Consider the following 15,274-nt stretch of genomic DNA (forward strand, 5'->3'; position numbering starts at 1 on the left):
GGGGAGCAGTGCAGAGGGCTGGGGGTGTGGGGCAGAAGGTAGGAGAGTGGGGCTCGGGGGGCAGGTTGGGGAGTGGGGCTGGGGTGTGCATGAGGCTGGGGAGTCTGGTCGGGGAGCAGGATTGGGTGGGGAGCAGGGCTGGGGGTGGATGGGGCTCAGTCGGAGCGGAAGTGGGGGCTCTGGGATAGCCCCGTGCTCAGGCCTGGCCTGACCTGCCCTGGCAGGGATCTGGCCGGAGGGCGCGGATGGGACAGACATCAACGCCGTGTGCCGCTCCCACGACGGCAAACTCCTGGCCTCCGCCGACGACTTCGGCAAAGTGCACTTGTTCTCCTACCCCTGCTGCCAGCCACGGGTGAGTGCCAGCCCTGTGTCCACCCCTGGTGCCCCATGCCAGCTGGAGGTGTGTGCCAGCCCTGTGCCCACCCCCCGGTGTCCCACCCCCTGGTGCCCCATGCCAGCTGTGGGTGAGTGCCAGCCCTGTGCCCACCCCCTTGTGTCCCACCCCGTGGTGCCCCACGCCAGCTGTGGGTGAGTGCCAGCCCCGTGTCCACACTCTGGTGCCCCACACCAGCTGTGATTGAGTGCCAGCCCCGTGTCCACACCCTGGTGCCCCATGCCAGCTGGGGGAGTGTGCCAGCCCTGTGCCCCACTCCCTGGTGCTCCACACCAGCTGTGGGTAAGTGCCAGCCTGTGCCCCACCCCCTGGTGCCCCACGCCAGCTGTGATGGGTGGCATCCACATCCCTAGTGCCCTTGGCCTCCCAGTGTGAGCCCTGTCCCCTGTGCCGCAGCGGTGCGCCCCCATCTCTCACTGCCCTAGCTGTGGGGGGCCCCTTCTCCAGGCTGAGGCTCCTCTGGGTCATTCCCTGCCCACCCCCACAACCCAGCTCCTCTGGCACCCGTGGGCCACCTCAGCCACAGCCCTGGCTGCCGCAGGCTCCTGGCCTTGACCCCACCCATCTCCTTGGCAGGCCCCGAGCCATGCGGCCGGTGGGCACAGCAGCCACGTGACCAACGTTGCCTTCCTGCACGACGACAGCCAGCTGCTCTCCACCGGCGGCACGGACACCAGCGTCCTGCAGTGGCGCCTCGTCTAGGGGGCTGGCGTGGGGGCGGGTGGGGCGTGGGGCGGAGGCTGTATTTTCCAGAGATCTATATATGTATTGAGTCTATATCCAGAGCTATATTGAAAGGCTGGGGCGGAACAGGGCCTGGGGGGGCACTTTGTGGGGGAGGGTGCCTGGTGCTGCCGTTTCTTAGGGGGCCCAGGCTCCCCTGGCCCCCAAGGACCGGGGAGGAGGTTACCTGGGGAATGGGGGCGGGGATCAAGGGTGACATGTGCCCCTTCTTGTGGGGGATGGGAGAGGGACACAGAATCTACCCCCCAACCAGGCTTGGGGCTGGCTCTGCCCATCCCCACCCCCATCAGGCTCCTGGGCATGTGGGTTGCGCCCCCCTCCCCAGCCAGCGGAGGTGGGGATGGTCCTGGCATCCCTGGCGCGTGGAGAAGGGCAGGGGCCAAAGCATGAACCTGTATTTCCAAAGATCAGGGGTGGGGCTGCAGGCTCCTCTACCCCGGCCCAGCCAATAAAGATCAAGTGATTGAACCGGGGGGTGTGTGTGTTGGGGGGGACGCATTAAGGGGCCGGCTGTGTGTGTGTGTGTTGGGGGGGATGCACTCAGGGGCTGTGTGTGTGTGTGTTGAGGGGGATGCACTTGGGCTGTGTGTGTGTGTGTTGGGGGGGACACACTCAGGGGCCAGCTCTGGTGTGTATGTGTGTGTGTTTGTGTGGGGCGACGCACTCGGGTCATTGCACCGCGGGAAGGCGAATTCCTGGTGCGTCTTCCCATTTTAGCCGCGAGCCCAAGCGAGGCGACGTCCAGACACCCCCAGGTGGTGCCATTGAGCTGCACTTCCCCTCCGAGGAAGAAAAAGCCCCCATGGGGCAGGTTTTCACACCCCCCGCCCCCTGCTGTGGGGGTGAGGGGCTGGGCAGGGCTGGCAGCAAGAGCACTGGCCTGCACCCTCTTGGGGAGGGACATGACCTGTCACCAGGGGAGCTCTGCCCACATCCCCACACTGGGGCAGGGTCAGCACCCCTCTCCCGCTCACAGCCCTGGGGGCTCCCGGCCCTCACTGGGGGTGCCCTGTGATAGGAAATGGGAGTGAGCCCCACAGCGCGGATGGGGGGAACAGAGGCTGTGTGGCAGTGGGTGGGATGCCATCGCTGGCAATGGGCCCAGGAGGCCACCCGTGATTTCCCTTCCCCCCCCCGACACATCCTGTATTTGGATCCAAGCCCCTTGTTACCAGGGAGACCCGAGAAAACAGGGGGCCAACTCAAGGTGGGGGCATGTCCTGGTGGGAGGTTGCAACTTCCTGATGGCGAAAAACGAACCACCCGCCCTGGCCCTGTGACGCCATCCCCCCTCCAGGCTGCTCTCCCCACCCCACCTCACCACTCATTTTCACTGGGTGGGCGCGGAGGGGCTCAGGACTGGGGGGCAGGGGGGTTGGGGCCACAGGAGAGGAGAGGATTGCTGAAGAGGGCTCAAGCGGACAGGGCTGGGCTGTGGAGGATGGCTCGGCTGGAGCAGGGGGTTGGGGCGCGGAGGGGCAGAGGGTTCGGGCACAGGTGGAGCTCAGGGCTGAGCAGGGTGGGGTGCGGGAGAGGCTCGCTGAGACGGGATTTGGGCGCAGGGGGGCTCAGGGCGTGGAGCAGGGTGGGCGCCGGGAGGGGGCAGAGGGTTGGGGCCAGGTGGAGGCTCAGGCTGGAAGCAGGGGTCTTGGGCGCAGGAGGGGGCTCAACTGAGACGGGATTGGGGCACGGAGGGGCTTCAGGCTGGCAGGGGGTTGGGCACGGAGGGCAGAGGTTCGGGCACAGGTGGAAAGGCTCAGACGTGGGGCAGGGGTGGGCTAGGAGAGGGTCTCTGGGCTGGGGCAGAGGGTTGGGGCCGGGGAAGCGGACTCGAGGAACTGGGACAGGGGTTGGGCGCGGAAGGGCTCAGGGCCTAGACGGGTTGGGGCACAGGAGAGGCTCTGGGGCTGGGGCAGAGGGTTGTGGGTGCGGAAGGGACTCAGACTGGACAGGGTTGGGCGCAGGAGGGGCTCAGGCTAGGATGGGTTTGGGTGCGGCGAGGTGGCTTCAGCTGGTAGGGTGTTGGGGTTGCGGGAAGGGACTCGGGACTAGCAGGGGTTGGGCTGCAAGGAGGGGCTCAGGGCATGGGTGCAGTGGGGTTGGGCACAGGCAGGGAGGCAGAGGATGGGCTGCAAGGCGGAATCAGGCTGGGGACAGGGGGTTGGGCACGGGAGGGAGCAGGCGGGTTGGCTGCAAGAGCTCTGGGCTGGGCAGCGGGTTGGGGCATGGGATGAGCTCAGGGCTGGGCAGGGGGTTGGGGCGTGCTGGGAAGGGGCAGGGGTTGGGCTGCGGGAGGCCTCAGGCTGGACAGGGGTGGGCGCATGGTGGGGGCTCAGGCTGGGGCAGGGGGTGGGCCAGGCGTGTCGCCCCAATTGCCGCATACCCCAGACATTTCTGGGTGTGGCTTTGGCGTGACGCTTACCTCAGGTGGCTCTGGGAAGTGTCCAGCAAGGTCTCTTCTGGTGGCTGCGTGGCTCTGCGTGTTGCCCCCACTGGAGGCACCTTCCCCATTTACTTGGCTGCGCGTCTCCGGCCAATGCGAAGCTGCCGCCGCGCGCGTCTTGGGGCAGGGGCAGTGCACGGACCCCTGTTGCTGCCCCTCCCCCTAGGATCTTGGACAGGCCCCCACTTCTGGGAGCTGCACGGAGCCAGTCCGGGAACCTGCCTTAGCCCTGTCTGCCGCCGCCGACAGACTGTTTAACGGAGGACTACCAGACCCACCCGATCCCTTTTCACTGGCGTCACTCCCGACCGGTCGGAAACCAAGCCACCAGGCAACCCTACTGGCTGGCCCGAGAGATGACGCGGGTGGGACAGAGGGCTGGGAGGAAAGGGGGCCGAGGATCATGATCCGAGGCGTGGACTGGGAGCAGTGAGGCCCTGGGGACTCCGTGAGGTCGAGCTGCCTGGGCGGACACCAGGCTGGGCTAAACAACCAGCAGTACTGAGGGCCTGCAGCCCAAGAGGGGACAAAGCCTCCGGCACCCCCATGGCCCAGACCTGCAGGCCAGCCCTCTGGGGCTCATGTGGGGGGTACAAGGTGGTACCCGCAGCCCGCCACCTGGGTGCTTGGCACTCTCCTGCCATACCACCCCACACAGCCAAAAACCCAGAGGGGCTGTGTCCCATCCAAGCGCAGGGACCTGGGCCCCTCTGGAGGGTGACCGGGCTGGTTATGGTGATTCTGGGGGGCAGGGGCAGCGAGTGATTTCAACCCCCGCAGCAGGGGTTACGGTATCGCAGCCCCGGCCTGCCAGGCCTGTGAGACGACAAACCACAGGGCATGGAGAACGCTCCTTCTGGCCAGTGCTACCCCCTGGGGAACCGTGATTGGGCGCCTGGTATGAACCCCAGGGACCCGCAGAAGAGCCACTTGAGCACTTGCAGAGGAAACGGGCTCAAATGTTTTGAGCGCACAAGATCTCGGACGGTTGGCGAGTTACTGTCTGCGCTGCCAGCTGGCTTCACCCCCCGCCAGGCCATTCAGGCACAGAAGCAGGTTCTGCGTACCCCTTGCCCCCCAGGGACACATCTGCACCAGCTGCTCCCCACCCTTGGCAGTGCCATGGGCCAATTGGCCAGCAGAAGGGTGCATAGGGCGCCGTGTTAAACCACATCCAGTCCCCGGCCAGGGATCCGCGAAGGAAGTAGGCGCTTCGTCTGCGCCCGTCCTGCGCCAGCCCTTGTGGTTCCCCAATTCCCACCCACTGGCGCGCCCATGGCATGGAATCGTCGCTTGCCCCGAGCTCGGGTGGGGGTAACCCCAGCTAGGATACTTGCGGGGATGCAAGCCCATGGCTGGGACTCTGCCCAGCTTCCTCTCAACGGCCCGCTCCAGCTGAAGGAGCCTATGCTGTTCGGGCCAAAAGCTCCCCATGACACCGGACCCACTGGCCCAGCCAGAACCGGTGCTAGGTTTGAGGGCCCTATCGCAGATGCAATTCTGCTCGCCAGCTTCTCCGCGCATGGTCCGCCCTGTGTCTCCGGTGGAGCTGCCCGCAGTCGGCTGCGAGTCACTAGGGTGTGCCACGGAGCCGCGCGAGTCATCGCACCATCCGCAGGCACCACTTGCGGCAGCTTCCATGGGCTCCTGGCTGCTGGCTGCCACGGCATGCGCCCTGACCAAGGGACACGCCGGGCTTCCCGCTTCCTACGGCGGCCGCCCTGACCCAGAAGAACACCCGGGCTGCTTGGCTGCCACTTGCGGCGGCGCTGACCAGGGTCAGAGCCGCCTCCGCCGCGGCTAGCAGGCAGCCCGGGGTTTCCCTGGGTCAGGGACCCCTGGCCTGTCGGCTTGCTGTGCAGCGGCGCCTGACCAGGATACCCCCTGGGCTGCCGGCTGGCCGCAGCGGCGCCCTGACCCAGGGACCCCTGGCTGATCCGAACGCTTGCACAGCCTCGCGGTGCCCTGACCCAGGGGGACATCCTGGGCTGCCAAGCTCCGCGTCTGCCCGACCGCGGCCCTGTCAGCCTGCAGGAGCGCCCTACAGGGCGCAACGCTGCGGCGCCTGCCAGCGCACCTGGCGGGCCTGGCCCGCCGAGCTTCACTCGATACTCCTTGCTCTGTGCGTGGCATCCAGCAGCACGGCTGCCCCAACCATTTAAGAAAAAAATTTGGGGCTGCTTTCTTGTGCCCCAAATCTCGACGCCCTAGGTCAACTGCCTAGTTCGCCTAATGGTTGCACCGGCCCTGGCACTCAGCACAGGGAGCCCTGCCTGTTCCCCCTGCAGCAGGGCAGCCCTCAGCCTCTGGGAAGGGGAGGAGCCCCAGGTGGGGCAGTGGGACAAGACAGCATGTTCCTGCGCAGGGGCACGCAGCTGTGGGGTGAAAAACCCCGACATCAGACCAGTGTGAGATCTGCACACCCTGCCCAGGGGGGCCACAAGCCTAGATCTCCTGTGGGGGAGGGCAGCTCTAGCCCCCCTCAGCCACCGCATGAGCCCGGGTCGGGCTATGCCCCAGACGGGCAGCTGGCAGAGGTGGGCTGTGGCTGGCAGAGGGGCTGACATGTGGGTGGGGCAGTGACTTAGGCAATATTTCTAACGTGTCCCGTTGGGCTGGTGACGAACTCGGTGACAGCAATTGGGGGAGAAGGGGGCTACGTTTTCTCCTCCTTCTGCATCAAAAGACTGAATATTTTCAAATCATCGGGGGGGGGGTCTCTCAGCAGCCCCTTGACCAAAGAGCGTCAAATGTGCACCCCAGACACTCGCCCAGCCCGTGCTCTGACTCCCCCCACCCCGGGTTCCCTGGTCCGTCTCCTGAGGCATGTGGCTGTTTCCCACGCTTTGCACAGGACATGGGGCTGAAGCCTGGCCCCAAGTGACCTCTATGGCATCAGCTGCGGCAAGCAACCTGCCCCTTTGCAAGCCCAGCTACTAGGCAACTGGCTTTGAGAGCACGGGGGCCGCTCATCGGAGGGGGCTGGTTCTCAGGAGTTCCTTGAGTAAATGCCACAACATCTGCTCCACAGAGTCGCGCCCTGGCCTTGGGACGACAAACCAATTTCCAAGCCAATCCCCCGCAGCATGGAAATTTCTGAGTGCTCCATAGGTTGAAGTGGCCGGGACAGTCTATACATGACGAAGCTTTTCACCAAATCCATCCCCTGCCCCCATTACTGACACACACCCCCTGCCCTGACAAGACCCACCCATTGTCAACAACAGTGTCCGGAGCTGAGAGCAACTTTGGGAGATTGTCACTGCCACAGACCCCCTCTGCGCTCAGCCCCTCGTCACCCAGCCGCTGTTGACAGTCACCGGCTCAGGGCAGCACCCAAACTCGCAGCCCCAGGGCAGCATTGATGTGCAAGGGCTACGGGCCGGTCACTTGCACCAGGACGTGCCTCCCAGAGCTGTGTCCTGGCTCCCAGCCCAGTGCCCGTAGCGACCAGTTCTTCAGCTCTGTTTGCGGCACAAACCCTCCAAAGTGCATGAGTCCTGGTGAAACTGGTCGTCCCACGCAAACAAGGACGCAGGCCAAAGAAGTGCTGCATAAAACACTCATTTCAAACTTGTGGTTCTCTCCCCCTAAACAAAAATCCTCCCCCCCCCCGGCCCTTTTCCCCTTTGGACAGTAAAAATCAGGCCTGCCCCTTCCATCTTAGTCAGGAAGCAAAAAGGAGCAGGCGAGTGTGGAAATTGCCTTACTATTTTGAAACAAAAGTTAGAAAAAGAGTCCCCCAGAAATTCTCATGTAGAACCTGACAAATTTGACCCAAAGTGCGGCTTGCTTGTGTGTGAAAAGTGTCACGTCGTTTGCTGAGCGAACAAACCAACCCCAGACCCCTTTCACGGAACACAATCCCAGCCAGCACCGCCCCCCCACCCCCAGCCGCGGCCCAGCTCCCTGCATGAAAACTACCCAGGAAAGCCCACGTGGATCCCAGAGCAGGAGCAGCCACCCGGAGCTCTGACGATTTCCACCCGCCCTCAGCCCGCACCCGCTTTCCCAGCGCCACACGCCCTTAGGGGCTGTTAGACCCACTGGAGCCCATCCCACCCACGTATTCACCCACGAAAGCTCATGATCCAAAACGTCTGTTAGTCTATAAGGTGCCACAGGATTCTCTGGAGCCCATCAGTGGCACCTGCGCCCAGCTCTCGCCCACCTGCTCCCCATGCCCACGCAGGCACAGCTGGCCGAGGGAACGCCAGGCCGGGGCCAGGCCGTGCTGCCGCATGCTGATCCTGGTGCTAAGTGGCTGGGGCAGCCCCCTGATGGTGACCTCTGAGCTGGAGACCGCGGCAAGGTCTGGGCACCACAAATCCGGCTCCAGCCCAGCAGGTGCTGAGGCCTTGTCAGGGACTCCCCCACCACTGTCAGCTTCACTGCTAATTATTAAACAGCATTTCTCTAGGCCTGGCCACACTGGGAAGGGGAGTCCCTGGGGTGAGGCCTGTTTCCTGGCCTCCTCCACCCCCCTGGAAGGGCCGTGGCAGAGGGTCTCAGACATTTCATCTCAGGATCTCCCCGTTCCATCAAAGGGCTTTGATATGATATACAGCCACTGGCATGGTGCTGAGATGCAGCCATCTGGGGTGGTGCTGTTTATGTAGGGACCATGCGCCCCAATGCAGCCACCTCTGGGGTGGGGCATGGGGGCTGTTTATACAGGGTCCCTGCACCTAGCTGCAGCCACCTTTGGGGGAGGACGCATGGGGTGTTTATTCAGGGACCCTCGTCCAGCACCAAGATGCAGCGGAACCGGAAGGGACGAGCCCGTATTCACCCGCAGTGGGTCCCACGAGGTAGCAGGAGGTTCCCGGCAGGGCGTCCTCCCAGGGATACCAGTGATTCATGGCCCATTGTTCCCACCAGGATGTGACTCCGAACAGCTCCGATGCTTCAGGCGGGTTCTGGCTCAGAGGGGCTGGGCGCAACCTGGAGCAGGAAGCTGATCTGGCTTTTGGCTGCCTCCTGGCTCCTCCCTGCCCCATGCTCTGCCTCCTGCAACACCCGGCTGCCCCAGGCACCGCCCCCAGGGTGCCCCCTGTCCCAGGCTCCACCATCCCAGGGTCCCTCCTGCCCCAGGCTCTGCCCCTGCAGGGTCCCCCCTGCCCCAGGCTCCACCCCCACAGAGTCCCTCCTGCCCCAGGCTCTGCCCCTGCAGGGTCCCCCCGCCCCAGGCTCCACCCCCACATGGCCCCCCTTGTCCCAGACTCTGCCCCTGCAGGGTCCCTCTGCCCCATGCTCTGCCTCCTGCAACACCCGGCTGCCCCAGGCACCGCCCCCAGGGTGCCCCCTGTCCCAGGCTCCACCATCCCAGGGTCCCTCCTGCCCCAGGCTCTGCCCCTGCAGGGTCCCCCCTGCCCCAGGCTCCACCCCCACAGAGTCCCTCCTGCCCCAGGCTCTGCCCCTGCAGGGTCCCCCCGCCCCAGGCTCCACCCCCACATGGCCCCCCTTGTCCCAGACTCTGCCCCTGCAGGGTCCCTCTGCCCCATGCTCTGCCTCCTGCAACACCCGACTGCCCCAGGCACCACCCCTAGAGTCCTCCCCCTCCCCGCCCCAGGCTCCACCCCCACAAGGTCTCCCCTGCCCCAGGCTCCACCCCCACGGGGTCCCCCTGCCCCAGGCTCTGCCCCAGCTGGTCCCTTGCCAGGCCCCCGGAGGCAGGCACAGCCCTGGATGCTGACCCCCCAGTAGAGCCTGGACTAGTCCCAGGCCAGAGGGAGCTCTGAGTTGGACATGGCTGGCACCAAAGCCCAGGCTCCACAGTACAGCTTGGCTCTGAGGCAGACACTGCCCCACACCCGCAGCCTGACCCCAGCCTCCATTGCCAGGCCTGTGGGTGCTGGCTGGGTGGCAGGGCCCTGGCACAGTTCCATGGGAGGGGAGGGGGCAGCTGTCTTTACCCTCCCAGATGTGGGGACGGGGGTCGGGAGGGGGCTCCCCACTAGGCCCCTGACACCGCCGCCCTCACGGTGAGCCCTCTGGTTCTGCATTCCCATTGCTCCCCCCAGCCCCCGGGGTCAGCACCACAAGCTGCCATCGCCCTGCATCCCCCAGTCCCATGAGCCTCAGCCGAGCCTTGGAGCCACTTGAGGGGCTGGGGCAGGTAACACAGATGGGGCGTGAGAGTTGGGGCATGGGGGTTGAGACTGAGATATGATGCAGACTGTGGGAAATGGCGGGGGCTGGGAGGTGGCTGGGGTGGACAGAGGGGTGGGACATGGTAGGGGGCCTGGGGCTGGCACCTGGGGGGTAGAAGAGTCTTGGACCACCTGCTTTGTCTGCGCCACACCCAGTTTGGGGGCCCAATCTCACCTGGGGCCCCCAGGCACTGCCAGCCAGGATCTGCATGACAATAATGACAGTGACTAGTAATGAGCCCCAGCCTAGCCGGGGTATGGGGCTCTGAGCAGGGGGTCAGAACTCCAGGGTCCTGTTCCCCAAGCATGGGCAACCTTGGGTGAGTCCTTTCCCCAGGCCATGCCTCAGTTTCCCCTCTGTGCAGTGGAGTCTTTGGCAAACCCTTTCCGCACTTTCTGCCCCCTTCACACATACACCCACTGGGCATTTTTCTGGTGCTCAGCAGAAAATCCCCAGGCTCCTGCGGGAGGGGTTAGAGGAGCCCTCCCAGGCTGGGGCTGGGGGATGCATGGCTCAGGGGACTGGGGCTGAGTTTGACACGTGGCCATGTGCGATGTCACCCCCTAGTGGCTGGGACTGCAGAGCCAATAAGGATCCTGCTGCTACCCACACCCTCCTACTCTGGCCAGTGTCCGGAGCTCGCATGCCTAAGGCCTGTGTGTTGGGAGGCAAAGGGCCCTGATCCAGCCCCTCCTACCTCCATCCCTGCTGTTTGCAGCACATGGAAGCTGGTCACCTGCCCCAGTGTGTGTGTAGGGGGGCAGGTTACTCTGAACTGCCCCCTGCCACCCACTCCATGGGGCTTGGAGGGGCCAATCCTTGGTGCAACCCAAGATCACGCTTTGCTAGGGTCCCAGGGTGCAGTTCCCCCACTTTCCACCAGGTGGACTCTGCAACCCAGAGGAGGCGGCCAGACCCCTGCCCTGGGGCTGTGCCAGAGCAGGCGCCCCCTGGAGGGGAAAGGCCCCAGGCCCATTTCCTGCTCACCTGAGCCAGCCAGACCTCTGCCCTGGGGCTGGATCGGAGCAGGCGCCCCCTAGAGGGGAAAGGCCCCATGTCCCTCTCCACACTCCCTGAACCAGCCAGTTCCCCCGACTCGTTGTGTGCCTGAGAGGGTGGGGGGCAGGCCAGGAGTCCCAGGTTCTGCTCCGATTGGGCTGCGCTCTCTGGCTGCTGCGTGGCTGAGGCTGGCGGGCAAGTGAAGGGGCCAATCCACACCCCCCCGCCCCAACAGCCACTAATCGTATTTAGAAGGCACACGTAGAGATGAGTGATAAAGTGCACATCTCCTCGCTCGCGCGCGACTCACACCCTCTCACACCCGCGTGTGGCACTGGGGGCAGATGGCTGCTGTGTTTTCAGCAGGTTTGCTCTGTGAGCGTGTAACCTGCGGAAGTGGCGGCACCTGTAGCCGGACACAGACACGTTTGATGTGAGCTGGCCCCAGGTCTGGGGAGAATGATGCAAATCTTAGACCCACGTAAAAAACTCGGCAGATTCAATTATTTTTCTGGCAACTGGCGAATCCATAAAAAAAAACAGCCAGGTTGGTCAAATATCAGCCAGGTAGTAACCGTACCACACACACACCCTGACACACACAGACCAACACACACACTCTTCTACACCCTCCACACACACACACACACCCTGGTGGGACAACACACACACACACACCCCTCCACACTCCCCCCCACACACCTGGCAGGATAACACACACACACCCCTATCCACACACCCCCACACACACCTGGCAGGATAACACTCACACACCCCTATCCACCCCCCACACATACACACCATGGTGGGCTAATATACCTACACAAACACAGACATACACACCCACACACTTGGTGGGATAACACACTCACACCCCACGCATACCTATCCACACGTACACACAGGCAAGATAACGCACACACATCTATCCACATACACACCCTGGCAGGATAATACACTCACACCTATCCACTCCCCCTACACACATACACACACACACAAACAGCCTGGCAGAATAACACACATATGTACCTATCCACCCCCCACCCACACACACCCACACAAACCCTGGCAGGATAACACACTCACACCTATCCACCCCCCACACACACACATACATGCTGGCAAGATAACACACGCACACCTGTCCACACACACACACTCTGGCAGAATAGCGCACACACCCCTATCCACACACACATACCATGGCAAAATAGCACATTCACACCCCCACCCAGAGGGATATTGTCCAGCTAGAAGGAAGTCTGCAAGGGGAATTTTACAGCTTTGTCAATGGGCAGGAAACACATGCTGTGGTCACTGGCTGGGAATGTGAATGAGAGCGGGGTGGGGAGGAGACAGGGGTTCCCCTGACCCAGCCCCGGGGAACCCCTCTCTCTGGATGGGCTGGACAGGCAGGGGCTGGGATTCCAGCCCCCGGAGCTGCTGGGGAATGGAGCAGACTTGGAGCAGGTGCTTCCCCCAGCCAGGCACAGTCCCACCAGGAGTGTAAAGGGAGGATGGGTCAGTCCCCCCAGCCTGGTCTACACAGGGTCCAGCCATGCTGCTGGAGCCGGCCCAGTGCCAACGCCCTGCACCGGTGCACACAGCGAGCAGGGCCGAGTCGCAGTCACACCGACGCACGGTGTCCGCACTGCGCCCACGTCGCTCCAGCTACTGAGCAGCCTGCAGCCCACGCATGGAGCAGAGACTGGCTCAGCACAGCCCCTGGGGACTGGGAAGGGACCTGCCCAGCTCCCTGCAGCCCAGCATGCCCTGCTGACCCCACCCAGCTCCCTGCAGCCCAGCGCCCCCTGCTGACCCCACCGGCTCCCTGCAGCCCAGCGCCCCCTGCTGACCCCACCCAACTCTCTGCAGCCCAGCGCCCCCTGCTGACCCCACCCGGCTCCCTGCAGCCCAGCGCCCCCTGCTGACCCCACCCAGCTCTCTGCAGCCCAGCGCCCTGCTGACCCCACCTGGCTCTCTGCAGCACAGTGCCCCCTGCTGACCCCACCAGCTCACTGCAGCCCAGCGCCCCCTGCTGACCCCACCCGGCTCTCTGCAGCCCAGCACCCCCTGCTGACCCCACCTGGCTCTCTGCAGCACAGTGCCCCCTGCTGACCCCACCCAGCTCCCTGCAGCACAGCGCCCCCTACTCACCCCAGCTGGCTCCTTGCAGCCCAGCACCCGCTACTGACCCCAGCCGGCTCCATGCAGCCCAGCGTCCCCTACTGAGCCCCCGCCCCGCTCCCTGCAGCCCATGAGCCCCCTCCAGCTCCCTGCAGCACAGGCCCCAGCACTGCACTGGGTCACTGAGTCAGCAGTGACTATGTGGGCTGCGCACCCCTGGCTACATCACTTGCCCGGCTCTGCAGCACTCTGTGGTTTCCAGGAAGGTGCGCCCTTTGCCCCCTTGTCACTTCCAGGCTGGGAACAATCTACTCATTGTTGCAGAAACTTTGTTTATAGATCCTTTATGAGCTGGAGGAAATGAATCCTCCGTGACCCGAAGGCTTATTCCCAGCCTCTGGCCCAAGCCCCTCTCACCCACCATCAAGGTTCCTGCCCATGGCATGGGGGGATGGTGGAGAGAGGAGGCGACTGCAGACGGGTACATTTTTTTCTTGCTGACCATTGGGAAATGATGTATGTGCGGTTAACCATGACTCCTGGCAGAGGGTAGGGGGTCTAGTGGCAAGAGGAGCGGGTCTGGGGGCCAGGACGCCTGGGTTCTATCTCTAGCTCTCAGAGAAGAATGAGGTCCAGGGGCTAGAGAAGGGGGGTGTGGGCGCCAGAACGCCTGGGTTCTATCTCCAGGTCCGAGAGAAGAATGGTGTCTAGGGGCTAGAGAAGGGGGGTCTGGGCACCAGGACACCTGGTTCTATCTCCAGCTCTGAGAGAAGAATGGTGTCTAGGGGCTAGAGAACGGGGGTCTGGGCACCAGGACGCCTGGGTTCTATACCTGACTCCGGGTGGAAGTGTACTGTAGTGGTTGGATGAGGGGAGCTGGGAGCCAGGATGCCTGGGTTCTATTTCCAGCTCTGAGAGGAGAAGCGGGGGCTGGGCACCAGGATGTCTGGGTTCTATCTCCAGCTCTGAGAGAAGAATGGGGGCTGGGTGCCAGGACGCCTGGGTTCTATACCTGTCTCTGGACAGAAGTGTACTGTAGTGGTTGGATGAGGGGGTTCTTTCCCTGGTTGTCACTGACTCCCTTGGGATGCTTTCCTGTGCAGGGGCTGAGCCTAGCACATGGGTGGGGGGGATGAAGCCGGTTTCCTTTATGTCCCCACAGCTCTGGGGCTCCTTCACTGAGAAGTGGGAACAGCCCCCATCCCCCCCTCCGTGGCAGCAGCTTTTCCCAGACACTACTCCCATGGAGGTGGGCTCGGGGTTACTAAGGCGACAGCGCATCTGCCTGTCACAGACTGACTCAGTCCCCTAAATTACATAGCCCCGCCCCTTCAATCAGTGGGCGGGGCCAGGGCCCCACCTCCTCTAGGGCTGAGGCAAGCGAGTCGGTTCCCTCCCCACAGGGCTCTGGCAGCAGCATGGTTAACTCAGCCTCCCTGGGCAGCACGAGGCCAAGACTGTCCCCAGAGGCTGAGATGGGTTAATGCAGGGGTTGGAGGAACAGCCTGGCATGGAGAGGGTTAATTCCTGGAGCCCTGCAGGGGGAGGGTTCATCCCAGGACAGCGAGTTTGGCAGATTGGAGCTTAATTCCTTCTCCTCAAAGTTCAAACCCCATACTTGGTGCTGAAGGGGTTAACCCTGCCCTGGTGCAGGAGGGTTAACTCCCCAAGGATCATAGATGCTCAGGTTTGGAAGGGATCTCATGAGGTCATCTAGTCCAACCCACCCCTCAGCCATGGGGAGAGATAGCTCAACCATTTGAGCATTCCCCTAATAAAGCCCAGGTTGTGAGCTCAATCCTTGAGAGGGTTACTTAAGGATGTGGGGCAAAAATCTGTCTGGGGACTGGTCATGCTTTTGTCTGGCGCCAAGAAGGACTGTGGGTGGTGGACGAGCACCTGCTGAAATTCTGTTGACAAGCAGCAACGTCAATAGGCAACGCTGCTGAAAATCGACGGCATTTCAGCGATGAGGCAGCTTGTCAGCAGCATTTCAGTGGATGCTTGGCTGCCAGCCAGTACACAGGCACGCTTAGATCCCTCGGTGGGTGCCATGGCACCTGCGGGCACCGCACTGGGGCCCCCTGACTAGATAATCTCCTGAGGTCCCTTCCAACCCAGATATTTTATGATTCAAAGCAGGACCAATCTCCAACTAAATCATCCCAGCCAGGGCTTTGTCAAGCCTGACCTTAAAAACCTTTAAGGAAGGAGAGTCCACCACCTCCCTAGGTAACCCATTCCAGTGCTTCATCGCCCACCTAGTGAAATAGTGTTTCCTAATATCCAACCTAGACCTCCCCCACTGCAACTTGACACCATTACTCCTTGTTCTGTCATCTGCCACCACTGAGAACAGCCGAGCTCCATCCTCTTTGGAACCCCCCTTCAGGTCATTGAAAGCTGCT

The 15,274-nt window shown here is 63.1% G+C and overlaps 2 protein-coding genes across 4 annotated transcripts in view; both read left to right on the forward strand.

Annotated features, from left to right (window-relative positions):
* Window positions 1-1,609, forward strand: part of EML2 (EMAP like 2) — a 41,580-nt gene extending 39,971 nt beyond the window's left edge. For both annotated transcript variants that reach the window (XM_075070680.1, XM_075070679.1), the window contains 2 exons: window positions 225-355; window positions 974-1,609. In XM_075070680.1, coding sequence (XP_074926781.1) covers window positions 225-355; window positions 974-1,099 — 257 coding nt within the window. In that variant the 3' untranslated portion in view covers window positions 1,100-1,609. The remainder of the gene's footprint in view (window positions 1-224; window positions 356-973) is intronic.
* The window catches only part of OPA3 (outer mitochondrial membrane lipid metabolism regulator OPA3), a 45,875-nt gene that overhangs the window by 2,668 nt on the left and 27,933 nt on the right, over window positions 1-15,274 (forward strand). The window lies entirely within an intron of this gene.

The sequence above is a fragment of the Chelonoidis abingdonii genome, chromosome 11 (assembly GCF_003597395.2).
Source record: "Chelonoidis abingdonii isolate Lonesome George chromosome 11, CheloAbing_2.0, whole genome shotgun sequence".
NCBI lineage: Eukaryota > Metazoa > Chordata > Testudines > Testudinidae > Chelonoidis > Chelonoidis abingdonii.